This window comes from Colletotrichum siamense (assembly GCF_013390195.1).
Source record: "Colletotrichum siamense strain Cg363 chromosome Unknown KSG_Cg363_contig04, whole genome shotgun sequence".
Classification (NCBI taxonomy): domain Eukaryota; kingdom Fungi; phylum Ascomycota; class Sordariomycetes; order Glomerellales; family Glomerellaceae; genus Colletotrichum; species Colletotrichum siamense.
The window spans coordinates 6,044,765-6,057,748 of record NW_023501017.1 but is presented as its reverse complement, the minus strand read 5'-3'; the positions used below and the strand labels follow the sequence as shown (position 1 = coordinate 6,057,748).

The window sequence follows — 12,984 nt, the reverse complement described above, 5'->3', positions numbered from 1 at the left end:
CGCTCATCCGGCTTGTGGCATTGAGCCAAAGGATATCAAAGATGGACCATGATTGGTGACGGGTCTGAGGCCGTAAGAAAACGTTTAGAGACGCCGGTCGGGACGAAGAAAGGATTGACGCTGTGGATACTCGATACCAAAACACGCACTTGCGTTCGCGGGCGAAAACATAGAACCATAGTAATGATACACCACTCATTGAGATCGGCTTCCCGTCCCCTATGTGCTTTTATGAGTTCTCGACAGGACGAGAGACGGAGTTCCCCCATATCAAGTCCGGAGTGCCACATCCAAGACAGGAACGCCACGTCAAAATGCCGTCTTTGCTGCTCCGGGTCGGCGTCGGGTTGCGGCCGGTCTGAAGATGGCGAGGGCAAGTTGCACGATATCTGAAATCCTGAGCGCAACCAGCGCTCATATTCCCTTTACCTGATGACATTTCTGCAATGAGGACCTTCACCTATTGACCTTGGCTTATGGCAGGCAGCCGAGTATGCATCTCATGGTGTGCTGATACCACGCTAAAAGCTGACACAGTCTGGTCCACCATGATCGCATCCCAATGGGTTGCGTGCAACTACGGCCCTGCTCCCAACTGAGCAACCGTTGCTTCTAATGTCATTTTGTGAGACACATTGACTGGATCTTCGGCATCATCGTCCGCATACATGGCATCTCCTCAGATCGATCCAGCGCTTGTCAGTCACCTGAAGGAGCTTTACGCCTCCTACCGCCATACCAAGGATATCGACGCCAAGGGAGCTTTCTTTTCGCCGTCATGCTACCAGATATGTCGACCTAATCCCTCCTTTGCTGCCCGCGACAGGGAGACCATCGTGCGATACCTTCACGAGACAGCTCCGAAGAAAAGCTCCCCCTCAGACGCAGACACGGGCGCACTCAAGTCCAAAGGCTACTACACCATACGACCATTGACAGACACCGAATTTGAGTTCGGCACTGATGAGCATGTCAGCCCCGCTGGCTTTGCTTCGGCCGAGGACGTCAAGGCAAAGGCTAGATCGGAGGGCTGGGTCGGGATGAGAGTCGACTTGTGGGATGAGCCCGTTGTTGCCGTCGACAGGGACGATTCACTCATGGTAAAAGTGCAGTACTGGTGGAGAAAAGAAGAGGACGGGTGGCTTCAAATTTTCCACGACATTATGTACCTGGGATCTAAGGATGGAAGCCAGGGCTCAGGAGGCGAGATACTAGAGTGAACGAGTGCTTCACTGCGACTTGCAGTAGTCAAGCAGGTTCAATGCGTCTCAAAATATTCGATGTATCTGTCCAGCATGCGCTATCAAGTAAAACGCGTGATGGCATTGCTACTATGAAAGTGTTGGTAGACGCTACCGAATGTCATGAGAACGACTAGCCGTCGGCGCCAAGCATACAAGGTCAGCGATCACCGGAGCACCCAGGCTAGCCTCGGCTCACATTCCCCGCAGCCGGTGCATGGGGCCACTCATAAAATGCTATCAACCAGACATCTTCTCATTGCCAGCATTCTCTCGCGTAGACAATTCAACATGTCCGCTCATTCAAACGTGGAATCAATCGAACTGGCGACACCTTCGGCCGTATCTTTTCACACAGACGAACGGATAATCGACCCCAGCGACTCGACCGAAAGCCATGGAGTGCAGCATCACCATCAGCTCGAGCCCACCGACCGAGGCTTCGCGGCATGGAAGCTCCTCTTGACTGCGTTTGTTTTCGAGGCTCTCTTATGGGGTGATAAAACCTTTCGCTCTCATATTCGCAGCGTCAACGGCTGATTAATTTCAGGCTTCCCGCTCTCCTTCGGTGTCTTCCAGAATTACTACTCCAAACAGCCCGCCTTTGAGAGCAACCGCTACATCCCGGTCGTCGGCAGTGTCGCCTCTGGTATCAGTTATCTTGGCGCACCGGCCATTACACCCTTGATCAAGCGATTCCAGCGCTTTCAGACACAGATGATTTGGGCTGGATGCAAGTAGACACATGTGCCGAATCTTCATGGAATGTCACTGATACGGTAGTCAGGGCTCGTATGCATAGGAGGCGTCGTCCTCGCCTCGTTCTGCACCACCGTCGAGACTCTCATCCTTACTCAAGGAGTCGCCTACGGAGTTGGGTTCCTCATTTTCTACTACCCGATCCTCACCATGGTCAATGAGTACTGGATCACCCGCCGCGGGATGGCATACGGACTGCTATGCAGCTCATCGGGTGTCTCTGGGGCCGTCTTTCCGTTCGCCATCGAGGCTCTCCTGGACAAGTACGGCTACCAGACGACGCTGCGCGCAATCGCTGTTGCTCTTTTCGTTTTGACTGGGCCGCTGATCCCATTTCTGAAAGGCCGCTTGCCGACTTCCGTTCACAGCACCTCAACCCGCATGGACTGGAGCTTTCTTCGCGATGCACTCTTTTGGGTCTTCTCCATCTCAAACATTGCACAAGGCTTGGGCTACTTCTTTCCATCTTTGTGGCTGCCGTCTTATGCTGCATCCATTGGTCTTAGCGGAAGGGATGGTGCTCTCCTGCTTGCTTTGATGAGCGTCTCGCAAGTTGCCGGTCAGCTCACCTTCGGTTGGCTATCGGACAGAAAGGTGCCCCTTGAGGCACTAACCATCGTTTCCACGGTCATTTCAGCCACCTCAGCATTCGCCCTGTGGGGTCTTGCCCACACCTTGCCGCTTCTCATCGTCTTCGCCTTGGTCTACGGCTTCTTCGCAGCCGGCTTCACAGCCATGTGGGCAAGGATGACGACTGCAGTGAGCACGGACTCGACTGCTGTTCCCATGATCTTCAGTCTTTTCAATTTTGGGAAAGGAGTAGGCAATGTTTTGGCTGGGCCAATAAGCGGAAACCTCCTACATCATATCACGTCGGCGGAGAGTTATGGTCTGGTCAAGTACAAAGGGGTGGTTGTCTTTACGGGATCTTGTATGGTCTTTAGCACCGTTGCCATTGGCTTCAGATACGCGAAACCCTGCTGGCCTCGAGAAGGGTAAAGTGACGTCTCTTGCTGTTAGATGAGGCACTAGAAGACCAATTTTGTCAATCGTATTGTTGGAAGGACTCGCTCTATGCAAAATCCAAAGCATATACTTCAATGAGAAGTGTTTGTAGAAAGTTGGAATTCTTTGCTAGATAGCTCCAAAAGTACATGTAGAGATTTTCACAACCTTGGAAAATGAAGAAGGCTATAAGAAAGGTGGCTATACATATTCAGATGTAAATCAGACTTGTTCAACCTTACTATCCGAGAGTGTCTGCAGTTCTCATGGATTGATGCTGATCACCAAGCATCACCCCGACTGGCGACCAACCGCCCGCTCAGCAATTTCAAAGACAAAATTAACAAATTGAAGTGATGAATAGACTTCCTTCCTCTACCACCATTGATGTGTTGATTTCTCCTAGAGTTGCTCGGCTTGAGATGTTCTTGCCGCTGTCTCTCTTACAGACAAACACAATTTCCCCATACATTTACCGTAGACATGGCTCTGTGGGCGCAATGGTGAGGAGTGGGGATCGTATACTTTACTGCGACGTTACGGGGATAAGCCCAGCTGAAGAAGGTCGACGAAAGTTTGCGGTAAAAGGACCGAACCGCTGATGTGCAATTTCGTGAAAGTCTCCCACCGGCATCTTATTTTATCTACAGCATATTTAACATGAAGCAGACGTCTATTGAACACTCGAAGTCTAGACGCCGCGATTGTTTGTCAAAGCGGGATGCCAGGGGAACACAACCTCCTGTCGAGGATGACCGCGGAAGAAACACAGACCGTTGATCCATCTCTTCGTGACCAAGTTTGGACGGTGGTAGCCATCCTCTAATTGAGCTCCCTGTGATTCAATCTCAATAGAGACATGTTTGTCAATATCGTTGGGGTACGAATTACGAGATCCCTCTTCTTTTGGTTTGGATGAGGTGAAGACGTATATCGGTTCGTCCGCCCAAGACTCGGGTTTGTCGATGGTGAACCCGTACGAGTGTTCACTCTCGCTGTCGCTGTCGCTGCTGCTGCCGCTGTCGCTGCTGCTGCCGCTGCCGCTGCCCAATTCTGGTTCAAGCTGGCCTACTGCATCTTCTTCTCCCGACCAATCTTCGTCAGTATCCCACTCGCTACACACTGGAAATTCTTCGCAATCGTCAAGTATGAAGATGCCCTTGTAAGAAAAATCGCTGTCACCTTCTAGAATCCCCCCAAGACACAGCGGCTTATTGGCATCCATCGCGGCCACCACCATTTTGGCCATGGTTCTCATGTACCATCGAGAAAATGACTCATTGTAATCAAAATGCAGGCTCTTGTCGATGAACTTTGCAAGTTCTTTTGCAATTGGCGCGTATCCAAGTAACTCCAGCACATGCTGAAGCTGGCTCAGCCGCCAAAGTACATAATCTTGACTAGCCAGTGGGTTTCTGTCATCTTTCCTGGATGGAAATTGTTCAACCGGAACTTGGAAACGAAGTTGAAGTTTCCACAGGTGACCCTTGGTTAGCATACCTCGGGGTGTGAGTACGACGTTGTTGAAACGACATCCCTTGTTGAAGAGAAGCGGTTTCTTGGAGTGTGGCGGACAGAATCCATCAAAGGATTCATCCTCGATAAAGCTCGAGACCGTCTTCTGCAAGCACTCTTGTTTCTGCTCTCTGTCCAAAGGCTCATTTTTTATCATCTCCCCGTTGAGAAGGTACAGAGCCAGCAGGGCCAGGCTTACACTGTGATCGCCTCTCCGCAATTTCACATCGTCCAGCCTGATGGAATATTGGCAGCAATTGGCGACGATCGCGAGTCTGTCGGAGCAATTTTTGCTTCCAAGTGGCTCAATATCTTTGATAACTCTCGGCGACTGGGACCATCGAGTCAGGTACTGTGCACCGGGGGCCGTATCTTTGAGCAAGACCTCGTAATTGGAGGCCTTCCGCAGAATACGATCTGCAATTGCGACCAAGCTCGGCCTGTGTTTCCTGCAGGCGAGGCAAAGCTCGGTCACCCGTTCATGCAGTTCGATAGACCTGACACATAGCTCGCCAACGGTTGTGCCGAAGACCTTCTTCTTATGTCTCTTCTCTTCTTCAAGCCCCGGAGAGTGGGGGATCAATAGCTTCATCTTGTCTTCGCTGAGGTACTTCTCCTGAAAGGTCCAGGCCCTGCTCCACCATCTGTCGGATGTGATTGCTTCCAGAAGGTTCATAGCATCCCGAAGTATCTGCGACGATGATACCGCCAGGGGACTCAGCCTGAACTCCGCAGAACCCATTATATGGGTGATAAAAGCTCCTTCGAGGATGTAGGCCAAGAGACGCACGTCCTCCTTGGAATTGATTTGTCTTGCGAGTAGGGAGATTGGATGGTCACTCCCCCCGTACACAAGGTCCATAGCTTGCATCCCTTGGGTTTTCTCCGGCCCGTCATCTTGGACGATGCAGTGCTGGTCTATCCATACGTACTTCAAGTCTTCTGACTGGGCATTTATGTAACGCTGAATTCTCTCGAAGACCTTGTCGCGCACTGCTGAGGGCTGAAAGTCATCTTTCAATGATGTCTCTACCGTGAAGCCTCCGGAGTTCGCGTCTTCGCCCTGCGCAGCGTCCCACGTCCAAGATACAGCGACGTAGTCGCTCTTCGCCTCGGCGTTGTACCCTCTCCGGCGCCGCCATCTCCCTGGAGAGCGAGTATCGTCGCTGTCTGCCCCGCGTTTGTTGTCTGGTTCGAAATAAAGAACGTCTAATTTCCTGACGAATTGGAGAGACTTTGATTGATCGACGATGGCTTTCTGGACGTCTAGCAGCTGATCAACTAGGCCCTTTCCACTCTCAGAGGCGATGGATTGTAACGAACGGTCTCGATCATCGATATCAATCCGTGGGTCCGCCATGATGGCGCCAGAGACAGCAGCGCCTTTGATTCGGGATGACAAATGCAGCCGTTCCTCGGCCGAGTCTGGTGGATTTGGCATGTTGGCCGGTCGCAGACGCGTCAACGGGCGCGTTCCGCCAGTTGGGATCGTCTAGAGCGCATGACGATGTGGCTTAGGGCGTAGCACGTACTGTTCCCACTTCCCGCGGGCCCTTGACCGACCCCTGAATCCCTGTCTTTTACCACTCTAATTCTTAAAATTGTGATCTGGGTACGCATTTGTGCAGGCTGTGCAGGCTGTGCAGCCGCTACGCTCAGTTTTCCGCGGTGCTCTTCAAGCGCCTCTCATCAGTACGTCACCTGCGGCGTTGTTAGCGACCTATCGGACAACTACCGATTCATCTTGTCAATGAGAGCCGCGAGTCTGGCTGAGACATTTTCGCTGTAGAGATGGAGGTAGGAGAATTTCCTTAGACTCAAAAACGGCGCAAGTGACAGAGCCTTGCCTGAATTCAGAGACGGTACGGGTGGTCGCTGACGAGGATCCGGTTCGGGTTCGGGTCTTCAGAGCCTCGCCGAAAATGTATGTTGCCGACAGGCTGACAGCTCAACGGGGTACGCGTACAAGGCAGATCTTTACAGTTACCGGTAGAGATTCTGACAACACACATGATTGGGCGCCGGTGGGATGAGGGAAATGAGGAGTTGCTGTAACACCATCGTAGATTGAGGGAGTGCCATTGCGCGTTCCCAACTCCTAATCCCTTCAAATGTGGGCATCGTGGAGTGGCCCGTCCCAACAGCGCCCAACAGCGCCCACTGTCCATGCCACCTCCCGAAAATGCCTGCCTCTCGGAATGCTTGCTTTCTTTAACCTCGAATCTGATTGTCCAATCGGCACTTGTCTAATTCACGTCGAGCTGACGATTCAGGATGGTTTAATTTGAGAGAGCTTGCTGGAAGGGAGAAGAGCCCTGATGCTCGACATTAACCTGGCTGCTGCTTGACGGGATACTACGAAATCCTTGTGAAGCTTGCGATGAGAAGTATTTTGGGAAGATAGAATGCAACATGCAGTGGCTCCTGAGATGACATCGTCTAGAACTCAATTGGTCGCCAGCTCCGTGGTGAAGCCAAGGACTTCGATGTCAGCCTTTGGATCTTCGTAACCAAGCTTTAAGGCTATCAGATATCGTGGGGACTGAGAAACAAGAGTTGATCGTCATGGGCAACTTGTAGAGCCTGAACACTTGATGGCCATCAGACAATCGGACGAACATGATCTTTGATGCGTTTCGATCTCAACCTGTCACCGTCTCAAGATTGCAGAAGTTCAGACCAACCGATCACGGATGCACCCGTATCACTAGACAAGCTCCAAACAAAGAATTTTCTTCGTTACTAGCCAGGGGTGTGATCTTCTCCCTAGTACTAGTACTAGTACTAGAGATTTAATAGTAAAAGTAACCTCTAATAATACTCTACGTCCCTTATATAATTTCAGATTTATAATAGAAGTACTTATTTTATTACTAAGTTAGTATTTTAACTAAATTTAGTAAAAGATATATTTACTACTTTTATAACTAAGATCTTTAGCTAGCTAATTAGTATACTTTATTAGTTTATATAAATTTTATTTATATTATAACTTCTTATATACTATAATAAAAATACTAAAGTTATACTCTTTTATAATAACTTTAAGTACTCCTATATATAGCTAGTAAACTAATAAAAGCTTAAATATCTAAGAAAGTATTATTATTATTATACTTATTATAAAAAAGAGTTCTAACTCTAATAATAATAAAGTTAAATAAATTAAGCTATTATTTATTAAATTAGTAAATCTAAGATTAAGGAAATAAAAGAGAATATCTCTATTAAATAATAATACCTCTCTATTTATAATTAAAGCTAGAAATATTAAAAATAAAGATTTATAAATATATTAATTAGCTTATTAAATAGTAGTATTTATATAAAATCTTTTATATACTTTTTAAGAGAAGAAGCTAAATATTAATAAACTATAAACTTTAAAGCTAATATAAATAGAGATTATAAAGAGCTTTAATAATATAAAAATCTTTAACTATATTATAATACTAAACTATATATATAATAAGTTTTATATTAAGAAGAAGAAGTTCTCTCTATAAATATAAATAGTACTAAAATTAAATAATACTTTTAATAAGATTATTAATATAATATATATTAATAAAAATAAAAAAATAGCTTTTTTAGTTAATAACTTAAAGATATTATAGATTTAAAATAGAAGGTTAAGTTAGCTTTAACCTTATTTAGAGATATAGAATAGAGGTTTAAATATTAATAATAATATATATATTATAGAAAACCTTATATAAGTAAAGGACTCTAATATAGAGGTTAATATTAAGAGTAATAAGAATAGTTATAAAGAGAAAGTTAATAACTTTACTAAAGAAGAAAATAATATTATTAATAGTATACTTAGTCTATTTACTTTATTAACCCTATAAAGTAACTACTTTATATTAAGTATATTATTATATATACCCTTACTTTAATATTTAGTATTATAAATACTACTCCTCTCTTTTAATATATTAAAACTATAAAAATATAATAAAATAATTATAAATACTAAAAGTTAAGTATATATAAACTAAAATATTTAACTAATATACTTAAAAAAGAAACTAAAGTTAGAAAAAATAATAGAAAGTAAGTTAGTAATTAATATAGTTCTTATTAACTTTAAAGCTAATTTTTAAAGTAAGTTAATAGTAGTATAATATATTATAGTTATAAGAAAGCTATTATTAAAGCTTTAGAACTTTATAATATTACTAATAGTTCTTTAGAATAAAATAGAAAGTAATAATAAGTTTAAGAGATTATATATTAACTAGATATTAGAGAAGTAAAAAGAAAGCTTTTTTTTAGTATTTTTTTTATATAAATACTTTATAGTATTAATATTAAAAAAAAAAGTATTTTTACTATATATAACTATACTTATTTACTTCTATTAATATTAATATTAACTTACTTACTACTTTACTTACTACTTCTTTTTTAGTACTACTTTAACTATATCTCTACTACTATAATATTATAAATTTTACTTACTAACTTACCTATATAGTAATTATCTACTTATTACTATAATATATTAATATTAATATTATTTTAACTTTCTCCTTCTACTTATTTTATTTTTATTAATAAGTAGATTATTAAAAAGTTATAAAATACTATTATTATATATATTATAGTAATCTATTATTTTAAGCTATATTTTAGCACTAAACTTTAAATAATATAGAACTTCTTCTTAAAATAACTAAAAACGTATTCTATAATAACTTAAAGATAGCTATATTTTAGATTATATAGCTCTTAAGTAGTTATTAATAATAAGTTTATATCTTTTTAATCCTATAGATAATAATAAGTTTTATAATATAAAATATTAAAACTACTTTTATTTCTAAACTTAGTATTAATAAGGAAATATCTACTTTTTAGTATAATAAATCCTTAGTTATATATAAATATTACTAGTTTTAAATTATAGATTAACCTCTCTATATTAATAAATATATATAAAAAACTACTATTAAACCTTATTACTATAAAGATATTCTAGCTAATAAAACTTTTATAATACTACTATATTTTCTACTTTTCTTTTAATATAAAAATATAGATTAAAATACTATTAATAATACCTATATAACTTAAGAAAACCTCTTTTTTAAGGTTCTTTTTAATCTTTAAAGAGATCTCTCTTTCTATTATAAGTTAAATATATACTTTATATAGTTTAATATAAATAGTAAATAAGAAATTAATATACTATAAAACTATACTTTAGCTAACTTTAAAAATATAAGTAGTAATATACTAAAAGTAGCTTTAATTTAAAATATATAGGAATATTATTAATTTCTATTTAGTATTTATATATTAAGAGTCTATTAAGCTAATATATTTACTAAACTATTTAATAAATATATTAAACTACTTTTTAATTATTTAGAATATTTTAAAAAAATAATAAAGTAACTTTACTAATAGTTCTCTAGTATATATATACTACTATAAAGCTACTTTTATTAATAGCTATATAATAGTTACTTAATAATTACTCTTATTAAGTTAAAATAATATAAATACTCTATATTACTAATTCTATAGCTTTATTTATAGCTTTATTATTAGAAGAGTTTATTATAGAGAGGTTAATTCTACTATTTAAAAAGTCTAACTACTTTTAGTACTAACTTTAGTATAGAGAAAGTTAGAAACTACCCTCTCTATATACTAAGCTTTTTATATAATAAAAAGGAGTTAAATAGTAGAAAACTTTAGTATTAATACTAAAGAGAGGAAATATATAGTTATTTTTTATATAACTATATTACTAAAACTTTATAATAAAGTCCCCTTATTAATAGTAATTTATTAATACTTAGAAAGGTTAAGTATATTAAAAAGAGGTTTTTCTAAGCTTCTATTATATTAGAGAATATACTAGTACTAGAAATCTCTAGTACTAGTGCTAGTACTAGGGAGAAGATCACACCCTAGGTACAATATCTCAAATTAATAAACTCGGAAGCTAAGAACAAGGCGACTCCGAATCACACAATCCAATAGATGTGATATCACTAGGCCCAGGGACGCGCAGCAGCACCCCCCGCATCCCGAGCTGAGCCACTTTTTACGTCCGTCGGCGATAGACGCCTAAAGCACGCCCTACAGGCAAGAAGCCTCGGCTCAGTCCTACTATGTCAATTCTCGGCTATGGTGTAGTAAACAACGTAGCAACCTCTCACGATAAACCAAATCATTAATGAAGATTGTGGTTGGTCGCGGTAGAGCCAAACCCCGCAGGTTGACGGGATGTTGTTGTAAGGAGGCACAGGTATCTGCATCCCTGAGAGTTTAGAAAACTTCCCGAAGCCACTGCGCAGCAAACGAGTGCTGGCCTTCCCGCTCGGTAGTCTATTTTTACAGCATCAGTTAAACAACAAACCGGGCGTGATTGGCCAATTCGGGTCTGTGAACGCGTCCTCACCAACAAGCCAAAGCCATCCAAGTGGGCTTTGTTTCGGCATGTGGGATGCCATCCCGTTCAAAAGGCGGCTTAAACGGCGGCACCGACTCCACTTTTGACGGAAGGCTTGCGTGTAGGGCCACATCCGGATGCTTGGTCTGGCTCGCGGAGCACTCCGCTCGTCGCCCTGCCGGGATATGATCGAGAGAAAATTAGCCTATGTGGAGGCCGGTGTCCGGGGTGGATTTGTTATGCACAACCCGTCATTCGCCAGGCGGCCGTCCACGACGCCCTTAGCCCCGTGCCAAGACGTCGAATCTAGGTGTTGATGGCTTTTGCGCCAAACAGAGTAAGGGGGGCAATTTGGGCAAAGGGGGCAACGTCGTCGTCGTCTTCGTCTAAGGGCTCCACCGGCCGAGGCTCTGTCTCCCCGGACCACGGTCCCTACCTTACGCCGGGTAAAGAAAGTTGACGTTGCTGGCCCGGGACAGGGGCGAAGCATTGGACGCTAGCTCTACCATCACGGCGGAAGCCCACGCAATCGAGGCCCTCCGGAGCCACCGTACATGTCTCCCGAGTCAATGGCGGAGGCTAATTGTGATGGCTGTGATGGGTTGAGCTCCACTGCTGGACTCATGCGACGAACTCCCACCATGGCATTCGGGCGGTTCGTGGGGGATGGCTTTGATTTGGATGTCATCATCTCATTGAGTATAATAACCCAAGCTCGATTCCCTCCAGAACCGAAAAGAAGACCCTCATCAGCATCACCTTCACTCCACAACCATCTACCTCTCGCTTCCACTTCCAACTCATCCTCTTGTTCAGATCAACAAGTCGAATAAGCAACTCTCTTTTCATCAACACTCCAGTCACAAACAGCCAACATGCGCTTTTCCACCGTCGCCTCCGGCTTGGCCCTCCTCTCCGGCGCCATTGCCCACCCCGGCCACGACCTCACCGAAGAGATCGCCGAGCGCCGCGCTTTCCTCGGCAACGTCAAGCGCGCCAGCTTGGCTCACTGCGCCGATAAGCTTAAGGCTCGCGGCGTCACTGCCCGCAACGTCGCCCGCCGCTCCGCCCAGGTCGAGAAGGCCCGCCAGAAGCGCAGCCTGAAGAAGCGCGACGCCGCTACCGTCCTCGCCGAGTCCCACAACCAGACTGCTCTTGGCTACACCCTCGAGACCGACGCCGCCACCCTCTTCTCCGGCAACAACTCCTGCGTCCTGACCCCTGAGGTTACCCAGGGTCCTTACTGTAAGCACACTCACTCAGGCGTCCCACAATCATCACTCCATACTAACACTTTTACCAGACGTTTCTGGCGAGTCTGTCCGCCGCAACATCATCGAGGAGCAGGAGGGTGTCGACATTGTCCTCGACTACCAGGTCATCGACGTCGACACTTGCGAGCCTGTCCCCAACGTCTACCTTGAGATGTGGCACTGCAACTCCACCGGTGTCTACTCCGGCATCGTCGCCAGCGGTAACGGCGACTCCTCCGACGAGACCAACATCGACAAGACCTGGCTCCGCGGCATCCAGCCCACCGATGAGGATGGTGTTGCCCAGTTCGAGTCCATCTTCCCCGGCCACTACACCTCCCGTGCCACCCACATCCACTTGATGGTCCACCACAACGCCACCCTCTACTCCAACGGCACCCTCGGCAACGAGATCACCGCTTCCCACGTCGGCCAGACCTTCTTCGACCAGGACCTCATCTCCGCCGTCGAGGCCTTCGCCCCCTACAACACCAACACCCAGGAGCTCACCACCAACGCCGACGACTCCATCCTTTCCGAGGAGACCGCCACCGACGGTGTTGACCCCATGATGGAGTACACTCTCCTCGGCGATAGCGTCACTGACGGCCTCTTTGCTTGGATGGCCTTCGGTATCAACACCACCCTGTCCCAGACCGTCACCCCCGCCGCCTTCCGCTACGAGTCCGGCGGTGTCGAGAACTCCAACTCCGGCGGCGGCGGTGCTGGCGGCAGCCCCCCCAACGGCACTGCTCCCCCTTCCTAAGCGCTCCATCTCTCGATGATTGAGCAAAATTGA

The 12,984-nt window shown here is 44.3% G+C and overlaps 3 protein-coding genes across 3 annotated transcripts; 2 read left to right on the top strand and 1 right to left on the bottom strand.

Moving 5' to 3' along the window:
• Nucleotides 1-1,532: 1,532 nt before the first annotated feature.
• asaE-12 (MFS transporter asaE) lies at nucleotides 1,533-2,999 on the top strand (the record flags this gene model as incomplete). The annotated part of the gene is made up of 3 exons (XM_036639406.1): nucleotides 1,533-1,737; nucleotides 1,792-1,890; nucleotides 2,029-2,999. 3 exons carry the CDS (start codon nucleotides 1,533-1,535, stop codon nucleotides 2,997-2,999), a joined length of 1,275 nt encoding a protein of 424 aa, XP_036495688.1.
• Nucleotides 3,000-3,696: 697 nt separating this feature from the next.
• CGCS363_v007556 (uncharacterized protein) lies at nucleotides 3,697-5,961 on the bottom strand (the record flags this gene model as incomplete). Its single annotated transcript, XM_036639405.1, has 1 exon — nucleotides 3,697-5,961. The coding sequence occupies one exon, from the start codon at nucleotides 5,959-5,961 to the stop codon at nucleotides 3,697-3,699; it is 2,265 nt and encodes a 754-aa protein (XP_036495689.1).
• A 5,846-nt stretch (nucleotides 5,962-11,807) lies between these two features.
• On the top strand, nucleotides 11,808-12,951 carry CGCS363_v007555 (uncharacterized protein; the record flags this gene model as incomplete). The annotated part of the gene is made up of 2 exons (XM_036639404.1): nucleotides 11,808-12,177; nucleotides 12,236-12,951. 2 exons carry the CDS (start codon nucleotides 11,808-11,810, stop codon nucleotides 12,949-12,951), a joined length of 1,086 nt encoding a protein of 361 aa, XP_036495686.1.
• Between the last annotated feature and the right edge of the window lie 33 nt (nucleotides 12,952-12,984).